Source organism: Periplaneta americana, chromosome 17, assembly GCF_040183065.1.
Source record: "Periplaneta americana isolate PAMFEO1 chromosome 17, P.americana_PAMFEO1_priV1, whole genome shotgun sequence".
NCBI classification, from domain to species: domain Eukaryota; kingdom Metazoa; phylum Arthropoda; class Insecta; order Blattodea; family Blattidae; genus Periplaneta; species Periplaneta americana.
This window is the reverse complement of record NC_091133.1, coordinates 46,188,681-46,201,221: the sequence shown is the minus strand read 5'-3', so window position 1 is coordinate 46,201,221 and position 12,541 is coordinate 46,188,681. Positions and strand designations below refer to the sequence as shown.

At 35.0% G+C, this 12,541-nt stretch overlaps 1 protein-coding gene across 2 annotated transcripts in view; it reads left to right on the top strand.

Annotated features, from left to right (window-relative positions):
- The window catches only part of dpr20 (defective proboscis extension response 20), a 300,341-nt gene extending 288,757 nt beyond the window's left edge, over window positions 1-11,584 (top strand). Inside the window, exon 6 of one of the 2 annotated variants that reach the window (XM_069817401.1) lies at window positions 10,828-11,584. In XM_069817401.1, the coding sequence (XP_069673502.1) occupies window positions 10,828-10,931 (104 nt within the window). In that variant the 3' untranslated portion in view covers window positions 10,932-11,584. Of the gene's footprint in view, window positions 1-10,824 lie in introns of both variants that reach the window. The other variant, XM_069817400.1, reaches the window with a different exon arrangement.
- The last annotated feature ends 957 nt before the right edge of the window (window positions 11,585-12,541 follow it).

The window sequence follows — 12,541 nt, the reverse complement described above, 5'->3', positions numbered from 1 at the left end:
AAATGCAACTAAAATCAACAGTATTACGAGAATTTGTACGGTCACGGAGGAAATACAGTAAGATACCTCCTTTTAGATTAGAACAGGCCCTTCGACGTGTGTACGTAGACGATGGTCAAGATAATATTTAATGACGGGTTAGAATATGATTAAATTAAATATATTACACCAAACAAAATAACAGTTAATACAATATTGTCTTTAGATTGTCTACCTTCAAGAAAGGACTCGCATTATATGAGCTATATGTGGATTGAATGTTATAAAATCACTCCAAAAAGTTTGAAGTGTAATTTCGTAAATCCACTATATGACATTACGAGACCTTATCACTGCAGAAATTTCAATGTTAAAGGGTTGTTTGTGAAGTCAAAAACTTCAAGAATATTAACACATTTGAAAATATAATATATATCTACTGCATAAAAAAGAAACGGGAATTATCAATCAGCATACCGTTGAAGTACTGAAAAACATCATACGAAAAAACACTGCCTCCAATTCTCAACGGGAGCTGTAACAGGAACATGGACATTACGATGAAGTGAAGTAAATCGACTAGAAGCATTTGGAATGTAGATAAGGAGAAGAATGGAGCGTGTGAAATGGACAAAATTAGAAATGAAGCTATGCTACAAAGAGTGGGTTAAGAAATAATAATGCTGAAACTGATCAGGAGAAGAACAAGAAATTGGCTGGATGACTGGCTAGGAAAACACTGTCTACTGAAGGATGCACTGGAAGGATTATTGAACGGGAGAAAAGTTCGGGGTAGAAGAAGATACAAGATGATAGACGACATAAGATATATGGATCTTATGCGGAGACTATGAGGAAGGCGGAAAATAGGGAAGATTGGAGAATGCTGGGTCTGCAGCAGATAACTATGGATGATGGAATGAATTAGCTCATTAGAGCTGTACTATAAAGAATGTACTTTGAACATTTGAACATAGAATCTACTTTTCTGCAGCTTTTTGCTATTCTTTGTTGTGATAAGTTATTTGTAACTTAGTGTAGTAATTAATGACATATGGTATTTATAACAGGAGATAAACAGAATGTTGAAAACTATAGAGGGATTAGTATCCTCAACATATAAGATATTTAGTAGGATTTTAAATGAAAAATTAAAAAAAAACATACTGAAACTTTCCTTCTGGAGTGTCAAAATGGCTTTAGAAAAGGAAGATCATGTGTAGATCCATTATTTAGTATGAAACTATTGTTAGAAAAAAGAAGAGAATTTAATTTAGAAACCCATATAGCTTTTATTGATTTTGTGAAAGCTTTTGATAAAGTCCGAAGAGACCTTTTATTCGACATATTACAAGAAAAAAATATTCCAAATTTGCTATTGCAAAATATAATAGAAATCTACATAGACAGCAAAATAAGTGTCAAAATAAATAACTGTATATCCGAAAGAAAATTAGTTAATAATGGAGTTCGACAAAGTTGTCCACTATCACCAACTTTATTTAATATTTATATAAATGAAATTATTTTAAAATGGAACCAAATCTACACATCAGGAATCAAAATAACCAGTGCTCTAACATTAAATACCTTACTCTATGCCGATGATCAAGTCATAATTTCCAATTCAGAGGATAATTTACAAAGAGGATTGTATACATTAAATAAAATATTAAAAGATTTTGGGATGGAAATTTCAGCACAAAAATCAAAAGTAATGGCATTTTTAGGACAAGACCCAGTCAGAAGTAAGATAATACACAATAACCAATGCCTCGAACAAGTGCAAAATTTCAATTATCTGGGTTGTGAAATATCTTATCAAAATGAAAAACATGTGAACAAGAAAATTACCAAATTTACACAAATTCTAGGAATAATAAACAATGCATTAAAAGCTAAATTAGTACAAAAATCTACAAGAATAAAAATATATAATACACTAGCATTACCCACCCTTTTATACGGAAGCGAGATTTGGTCATTAAAGAAAAAAGACATGAACAGAATCAAAGCAACGGAAATGAAATTTTTGAGGAGGACAGCAGGATATACTCTTTTAGACCGAAAAAGGAATGAAGAAATTTTAGAACAATTAGAAGTGGAGTCAGTAGAAGAAAAAATCAGCAGATACAAATTCAATTGACTAGATCATGTAAGAAGAATGGAAAATTCAAGAATCCCAAAAATTATGATGCAATATAAACCTAGAGGACATCGTCGACCAGGAAGACCTTTAAGAAGACTGCTAGATGGGGCCGAAACAGGTCTACAGAGGCCTAATTCGTGAAGGATGATGATGATGATGGTATTTATATAACCTGACCTACCCTATAAATAAATGAGAGATTCTTACATAATGTATTGGGTTTTTATAGTATGAACAGTGAATTTTAATTCTTTGCAAATCTGATTTTATCTTTGAATTTGGCCTACAAACTACTCCGAATCCACTAACAAAACTGTAACGAGAAATATTTTAAAATTAACTTTGATTTATTTATTTGAACTTTCCTATAAATTGGCTACACAATTACATCATAACTTTACACCTCTTCTTGATGGTAGGGCCTATTATTAAATTTAACACCATTGATATTACTATCGATACATGATTGGTTCGCAGTAAAGTTCTTAAATGTATTATTCAAAGCGCAAATGTAATATAGGTTAATAAAAACAGTTTAAATGTGAAATGTGTTTGCTGAGTTGTAATGATTACTTACCAAGTCCAATCACCCCGTAAAACAGCTATAATGTTAGCATTGACTAACTAACTTCCCTCAGTGCTTTGGAGAAGGGGGGCCATATTCATAGACATTCTTAGCGCGGGCTTCCGGTGGATGATCAGCGAACTAACGTTTTTCGTATTCATAAACCAGTGTTAGCGATATGATATGATATATGATATGATATGATATATGATATGATATATGATATGATATGATATATGATATGATATATGATATGAATCCTGTACAAGTAATCAGTCGATAGCCGGGGCTAGTTTAGCACGCTCGTAGCGCGGGCTAGCGAAATGTCTATGCATAGCACCCGGGATGTTTTGGCAAGTGCTACTGCATATGCTGCGATATTGCAATTTTTTCTTGATACAATGTGTCTTTCACTCTAAATAAAAAGAAATGCCGCAGAACTGCAGGAGAATTTTATGTTCTTTTTATCTTAAAGATTTACTCTATGAAGTTACAGTCATTGAATACTTTATTAATTATTACACGCCGTATAATTAGTCCAAATGGGGTTGGAAGTCCATAGCATAGCTTCGGATCACGAATCTAAGGCTGAACTGTGCCGGTGGCACGTGAAGAGATGAAACATGTTCAGTTCGCCTCTCTTCTTGACTGAAATAAGATTCAGTGTAATGCACACCGCAATTACTGCGATTGTCATAATAGTGTCATGTGGGAAAAGTTAAGATAAAATATGGTAAATATTTATATGTTCTATTGAAAATAAGGTTTATTTCTGTTTTAAGCGTTTCTGTCTAAATATATTATGTTTTAGGGTTGACATTCAAGGAAAATTCTAGGTACTAAAAATGCTCTTCATGGGCGCAGCTGGTACTTCGCTTGATACGTAATGCTTGCAGTTTAAAAAGTGCGTTGCAGGTATTACAATACCTCGAGCAAAGAAAGAACACGGGTCAGCCCACGGGTGACCTATAAAGGTTTTATCTTTTAGATGAACTGTCTGGTGCAAGATTATAATAGCGCCATGCTTCGGTGAATGTAATCGCAGGAAAACGGGTCTGGGTGTGCAAGCTTATGGCAACGGTGTTTAGGTTAGGGCACAGATCCCTGCATTATGAACGAGCAGATTGGATGTTATTCGTCGTAAAATTTCATGGTGTGTGTATAACATGGTCCGTAATGTCCTATGGGCGTATGAAAACTTGTAAAAGATACTACACTGGACTGTGAGGTACTATGCAAAGGACATTTTTCCTTAACTTTATGGACGACGATGGTTTTTTGAAAAACTGCGATTATGGCATAGTTTGCTTACGAATATCAAGGTCGATGGACTGCATGGTCAGATCAGATAATTCAAGCGATTTAATCAATATGCGAACTAAACATTTTTACTCCTTTTCGGATATCAAAGTTATGGTCAATGGCCAACTAATAAATCAGGTCCAAGTACATATTATAATACTATATTTGAACACTGTAAATTGCATCATGATAGAAAACTATTATATTTTCGCCACCATCTTAATAATTATCCTCCTCATCTTCATCCTTCACGGTTCAGATTTCATAATCTGTTTCGGCTATAGAACCACGTGTTCAACGACAGCTTTTCTGCTGGAAGTAATATTCTGTCATAAACCTTTAATTCCATTGCTGATAATGCCAGATATTGTCGTCCTGGAATTTCAACTATTTAATCATTCTGTTCTACGACCTTTATGGTATCAGATATCACTTCACATTGAACCATTTCATATTGGACACGATTTTTGCAGGTTCCTTGCAAGAGTAAGCGGAGCTGAACGATAGGGATTTAGAACAATGTGCGGTAGAATATGGAGTTGAATATCTTTACTTACACACTTTGCTTTACCGGTATCTTTTTATTATTAAATCATTGTACTGTTTTATAATAATTATTGTTTTATTATTATTATTATTATTATTATTATTATTATTATTATTATTATTATTATTATTATAGTAGTAGTAATAGTAGTAATTCTACCACGTTTCTATCCATTTTTCGCTAATATACCTACAGTATTCACGAAACCCGAAGCTCGGTACACTCGAAGAATGTGTTTAAACATGTAATATGAAATCGTAATTAACAAAATGGAAACTAAAACAATCTATTTCTACTCGATAAATTTCACTTCCAGATACTCCTAACCCCTAAATTTCAATTTAATCCTCTTGCAGTCTTTTTATTCATTACATCTATTAGGACACTCGAAAAGTAAATGGCAATATAGTTACTGTTTCACACAAAATTTATTTAGGTTACTTTTGACATGATATACTTCAAAACATAGTCTCCTGCCGTGTCAACAATACGTTGCCAAATTCTTGGAAGATGGCGGACTCCATGTGCAGCAGCATTTCTGGATATCTCTCTCACTGATCAATCTAAAGCTCTTCGGATGTCAACTCTTGATTCAAAGCGAATGCCTCGATTCCACCAATTTGCAATGATTCAGTATGGTAGGACTTATATTCCACAGGCTACTTGTAATGCCATAAAGCACTGAGTTGTATGCTCTTCTCTTGCAACTTGGATTATTATGAAGCACATTTGTTCGTACATTTATGACTGCATTGTTTACTACAAATCAGAAACAGCCACTGTATTTAGAAAATATGGCTACTTCGAGACTTTCAATATAATAAATTTATGAAACAATTCCTACTCTATTACATAGCACAAGATTTGAATGTTCACCGCTAGAAGCACTGATTTACAGCACTGTTGCCATTAATTATCGAATGCCTTAGTATAATAGACATCAATTTATTGTGGATAGTTATTTATCGTTTATCCGGTCAGAGTCGTACCAGGACGAATATTCGTCTTGGTCGTACTGTCTATTTTTTATTTTCATATAGCCTATTTATACATTCTTTAACATCTATACTTCGTTCCATAATGTCTGACGGGAAAAGTAAACATTGCCGGCAGAGTAAGAAAGAAGTATAGTTGCTATTCAACCAACGGCAGAGGTCTCATTCCACGCTTGTCTTGAAATTGGGCGGAGGTAGAACGCTTCAGACCGTTCAACTGCAAGATACGCGTGGAATGAGACCTCTGTCATTGGTTGAATAGCAATTATACTTCTTTCTCTCTGCCGGCAATGTTGACATCTCCTGTCAGATATTATGGAACGACGTATAGGTCACACCGCATGTGTACGATCTTTGGGTATATCAGTAGGCGTGGACTATTTTTGTAATCCTTTTTCTGTTATTGTTATGTAATATGAATTTTATTCATATTAACTGCTTTCATTTTTGTTAATAATTATAATAAAGGTGCTTAATGCATTGATGAATCATGTCGTGTAAATTTAAAATCAGGCATTTGCATTTGTGACTGAAAGAAATCATGAAAACCTCAAGCAGATTGGCCGGCCACGGGGTTTGAACCCAAAACCTTCCGAATGCGAGTCCATAGCATAACCACTGAGTCACCTCGTTCGGTATTTTCATTTTATTTGATTATAATGATAATCAAATATATATCACCTACTATATTTTATTTTTAATTTCTTTAAATCAGGACTTTCAAATGTAACACACGTACCAATAATTATAGCATTCATGTTGCTTGCTGCAGTGAAAGTCGTACGAGTAATTCAGACAATATAAAATAACCTGATCGTTAGGGAATGACGCAGTGTTACAAAATAAATGGTAGAGTAATATAATAAATATATCATACAAAAATTTCATGGAGCGTTTATCAGATTTCACACTTCTATGCACAGAATAATTTTGTCACAATAATGAATTCCTCGTTGCAGGTGTGGAAGGGGAGCGAAATATTCCATTATTTAACACATGGTTTCAATATATGTAATTAAATTTTTGAGCATGAAACGACTTCAAAGGACATTTGAAAGTGCTAATAATAAATTCGCTTGCGGTCAGTGCCGCTGGTATGACAATGACAATTTCGTGATGGATTCCAAAGTAAATTAAGGATGTTATTAAATGACACTTTCTTATTGTTATTATATTTATGTTATGCACCAACTAAATGAACACTAACTGAAAGTGAAAGTTCGAATGCTCCATGACTGCATTATTCATAGTGTCATCCTTTTATAGTTTTATTATTATTATTATTATTATTATTATTATTATTATTATTATTATTATTATATTATTATGTTAGGAGAAAATCTAAAAACGTTTAGGGAAAACACGGATATTTTACTTGTAGCAAGTAAAGCGATAGGTTTGGAAGTAAATCCCGAAAAGACAAGGTATATGATTATGTCTCGTGACCAGAATATTGTACGAAATGGAAACATAAAAATTGGAGATTTATCCTTCGAAGAGGTGGAGAAATTCAAATATCTTGGAGCAACAGTAACAAATAGGCCTATAAATGACACTCGGTAAGAAATTAAACGCAGAATAAATATGGTAAATGCCCATTATTATTTGGTTGAGAAGCTCTTGTAATCTAGTCTGCTGTCAAAAATTCTGAAAGTTAGAATTTATAAAAGAGTTATATTACCGGTTTTTCTGTAAGGTTGTGAAACTTGGACTCTCACTTCGAGAAAGGAACAGAGATTAAGGGTGTTTGAGAATAAGGTTCTTAGGAAACTATTTGGGGCTAAGAGGGATGAAGTTACAGGAGAATGCAGAAAGTTACACAACGCAGAACTGCAGTCTTTGTATTCTTCACCTGACATAATTAGGAACATTAAATCCATACGTTTGAGATGGGCAGGGCATGTAGCACGTATGGGTGAATCCAGAAATGAATATAGAGTGTTAGTTGGGAGACCGGAGGGAAAAAGATCTTTGGGGAGACGGAGTCGTAGATGGGAGGATAATATTAAAATGGATTTGAGGTAGGTGAGATATGATTATAGAGAGTGCATTAATCTTGCACAGGATTGGGACCGATGGCGGGCTTATGTGAGGGCGGCAATGAACCTGCGGGTTCCTTAAAAGCCATTTGTAAGTAAGTTTTATTATGATGATTATGACTATTATTATTATTATTATTATTATTATTATTATTATTATTATTATTATTATTTGCGAAATCACAACAAAATATACTAAGCAAGCTGTCATTTTCACTTAGTTACGTCGCTCTTATAACATGACAATTGAATATTTAAAAAAAACCATAGTCCAAAAAAAGTAAATTTGAGATATCAAGATATGGTGAGCATATTGTAGCGGCCATCTACTGAATTAGTTTTTAGGGGGGGGGGAAACACTACAGGCCTGTTATAGTAGTGGAAATTTTTCGATTGTTTTCATAAAACAACCATAGGCGAAAATGTTTTTTTGTGTGAAAGCAGCCATTTTTCAGCCAGGACGATAGTAGCATTTACAGAATATTCCATTCACATCTTCTTGATTCATTTATTCATACAATTTTAAGCTGTAGTAGATTGGCAGTATTGTTTCTTACGTATGTACGCGGCAAACGCCACCTCAGAGAGAAATCCTTAAGCACGTGAATAATTGTTGTATTAGTTATGGAGTCATCTATAGCCTTGGTTTTTCTGAACCGACGCATGCGACGTGCGAAGTGCGAGGCCCGCCGCGCACAAATCCGGACTGCACGAGAGATAGTGAGTGGTTTCTATAGCTGCGAGGTGTGAGGTATGCGTACCTCACAGTTAGGGGAAACCACTCACTATCTCTCGTGTAGTCCGGATTTGTGTGCGGCGGGCCTCGCACCTCGCATGCGCCGCGTCGGTTCAGAAAAACCAAGGCTTTAGGGTGCAGAAGTAACCCCATGGAAGAAATGAAAGCAACGAAAGGAGAAGCAGCAGAATGCTCATATAAAAGAAGGTTAAAGGACAGGCACACTTCAGCCGCAACAGACATTTTTTCTTAAAACAACCATTGTTTACAGTTACCTACATTTACACATGTATTTCTATGAGGCAATTTAAGTTATAAATACAATTCAGTTTTCCCAAGTTTTTACAACACCTTAAGAAATGACATGATGAATTTTATACTTAAAGTATCAACAACAATCATGCCAGTTAGTTTCTTGTTTCTCCTGAAATTTTATGTTTTTGGACTATGGTAGTTAAAAAAAAACTTCAAATGTAACGTCCACAAACACGTGAGATTCTTAGTCTAGTAACCGGTACGTAAATTCTGCGAAGATATAATTTTTCTCGGTTATTTAAGGATATTATCAGCTACTGGATTATGTAGCGTTGATGAAATTGGTAATAGTATATGAACGCATAAATCCGAGGCTTAGCTGTGGGATTGCATGACATTCGCATTAGAGTTTTGGAAAACCTCAGACAAAACCCAATTAGGTATTAATTTAATTCCTAAAATTAGCTCATCGGAATCCATATAACATGCCTTTAAAATATGCGTTTCATTAAGTCTTGACCTTTAATTCATCGTAACTCTGAAACCAGTAAAGATTTTTATAACGTTTAAAAGTAATTTCTATTCTTTCTCAATATGTCTCTCGCCTTGACCCTCCATAAAACGTGAAAAACAAAAATGTTTGCCACTTACAAAGTTTTGAATATGTAAATTTCTATTTTTAAAATATTACTTCGAAGTTAGTATTTCTTTTCTCGCTTTAGAAAAAAGGCATTTATTTCGAATTTTTCGTTCTAGTTTTTCCTTAGATATTGACCTATAAATAAAACCAAATTACAGCGCAGTTGTTTGACTATCATAGGACCTAATACAGTACATGTTCGTACCTTCTACACAAATTAATCCGCCGTCTTGCTAGCAGTGTAGGAAAATTCTTGCTATCGCGTGTACAAAAACGAAGCATGCGCGTACAATCACTGGAATCGGGACCTGGGCGTAGCCACGGTGTGCTCTATTACTCTACTAATAGAGTACGTCGTGGCGTAGCTAATATAATTTAACGAAATTATTTTTTAGAGGAAGACTTCTTTATTAACGCTGAAATTAAAATTGATGGAATTTCTTCATAAATACAGGAAACAGTTAATAATTTTATTTTTACTGTTTTCCGTGGGGATCTCTATGAAATATCGATATATCTACTTCTCCCCCTGTTAAAAATTAATATAACACACGGTGCAAGCATGGTTACGAAAATCGTACTCGCCTATATTATATTGAAATGTCTATTATAAGTAGTTTAAAGTTTATGTCCTTTGAAACTGGATTTTTATTGAAATACGATAAATTTAATGCACTAAAGCAACAAAACTAACGTACTTGAATGACAACAGACTTCACGGAGTAAAGTATCCCCTATCTCTTATTAATTAGAGATTGACAAAACTACCTCCCGCTCTCGCTCGCTGTGTTCGTTGCATATGTCTTTCGAGTCTCGTCCCGTCATTCTCGTGCGCTTCGAGTCTCGCTCATCATTCTCGAAATAGCATTTGGTCGGCGTGGAAAGATTTGATAATTTTGAATATGATACATCATTGAAATAAATAACATTATAAATGTTTAAATGAGACAAAAAGACAAAACAGTATCTTACTCATCAAAATGTTCTGTTTCTATTATATATTACCTATGGTTATATAAGTAGAAAAAAAAAACAAGTCTCAAATAAATTTGCATTTCTAAGAAACATAAAACATAACGTTAATATCTATTTACTTGAGATTGCACACTTGATTTCAAACATATGAAAAGAAAATTCCTAGCCTTTTAATAAGGGCCTAGTAATTAAATAAAGACTGAGGAACGGATTATTATACACTGAAAACTAGACATGACATTTCAAATAGGCTACTTGATTGTTTATACATATATAACAGTTGCGAAAGTAGATAAAAGTTCTGTCGGGTATAAACAACTGTGGCGATTCAAGGCTGCTTGACGTTCGGGACTTCGGGAGTGATCAATCTCGACGTCTCGAAACACTCACAAGCAGTCTTTACGTCAAGGACCCGACGTATACAACATTGTCGTGCGGGTTTTCGGCTTTACGGGCGCTGTTACTCTTGCTTTCTCGATCGTTGTTCATCTCAACTATACATATATCATTTTTTTTAAGGAATTACATATTTGTAAAGTTTTTAATGTCCGATTTCACATGTAATACCCTATGTGCGTACGTGTGTGTATATACGGATTTATCCCTGTTTGCAGTCCTTTGAGTGGTCGCTGTCTGTTCTAGGAGAAAGCCTCGCCGAGCTGCATCACGGCAGCCGGAGCCCGCCTGCGCCGCGCCCCGTTGCTGCCGCCCTGCTGGTGTTGTGCCTGGTGGTCGCGGCCCTCAGATGAGCTCCAGCTCAACACAACGTCGTCGTCATATCACCCGTAGTGCCTCGCGGCGCCCACTTCGCCCTCCACGCCACGCCACGCCCGCCGTCACGGTGCCTACTCGACTAGTTGATGTTGTGTTTTAAGTGGCATCAACGTTTTTACTATTACTCTCGTCGTTGTGTTACGTGGGAACGTGTGAAACAGGCATCGACGGCTTGAACCTCAGTGGTCGACAGTGAGTGGATCTTTTAACTAAAGCTGTCAAATTCCAATAAGCACACTTTTTAAATTATCTCTTTTATACCAGATTACTTTAATATTACAAATGTAATTCCTCTGAAACGTTTAAAATTTTGACAAAATTAAGCGAATTAAAACAATTGATTTTGGCATTATCTCTGTTTATAGTCGTGTCCTTTGCTGGAAAATGATCTGTTTCTTATTACAGTGGAGTTGCGAATGAAACCTTCAGCTCTAATTGGGTTGATGGTATTAGAAAGTAATTTAAGTCCATGCACTCATTGTACAGACCAAGAAACAAAATTTTGGCCACCTGAATTTACCAAGTTCCAGTTATAAAACTGCGCAAGATCCGTAAAGTCTTAGTTTTTCTGAACCGACGCATGCGACGTGCGAGGTGTGAGGCCCGCCTCGCACAGATCCGGACTACACGAGAGATAGTGAGTGGTTTCTATGGCTGTGAGGTGCGCAGACATCGCATCTCGCAGTTATAGAAACCACTCATTATCTCTCGTGTAATCCGGATTTGTGCGAGGCGGGCACGTCGCATGCGTCGATTCAGAAAAACTAAGGCTTAAGCATTGGAACTTGGAAAATTCAGGTGGCTTAAACTTTGTTTCTGAATCTGTACAAACTTCATTGCTGCCAAACAGTTATTTGAACATCACCCAAACAATCAACACAAACTGAAGAGTGCTGCTATTGGTGATATTTTAAGACAAGCAATTCTATATAGACTTTCTTGAGTATGCGAGAATACACAGAGACATAGTATGTATTCTGATATTCCGATTTATGTCTTGTAACCACGAAAATTAAAATTATCAACAGTAATCTCACTAGAGGTTTTGATTTTATGGATAAATCCACGAGTAGATTTATCTAGAGAAATCAAAACTCGAGTGCATTTCATTGACTATTACACGATTATAAGAAAGTATATAAAGATTAGAAGAAATAAAATATTCTAATACATTTAAATATTAATTGACTTACTGAAATTCTATTTCACTAATGTTAGCTTCACGAAAACGTTTGAACGGAGCTCCATTTTCAGTTGACTGTCTATACAAATGACGATTGCAAAGCATGTTTTATAGTACACTAAAGAATTTGCAGTTTGAAATGTTGGATAAAAATACAAGAAAGTATATAGAGATTAGAAGAATAAAATTAAAGTACTCTAATACAATAAAATAGATATTATTTGACTTACTAAAATTCTATTTCACTAATGTAACCTTCACCAAAATGTTTGAACGGAGCCGCTATTTTCAGTCGACTATGTATGCTGTAAACAAATGACTATCGCAAAGCATGTTTTATAGTACCGTAAAGAATTTGCAGTTTGAAATGTTGGCAAACAAAGAAACAAATGCTAGGGTAGT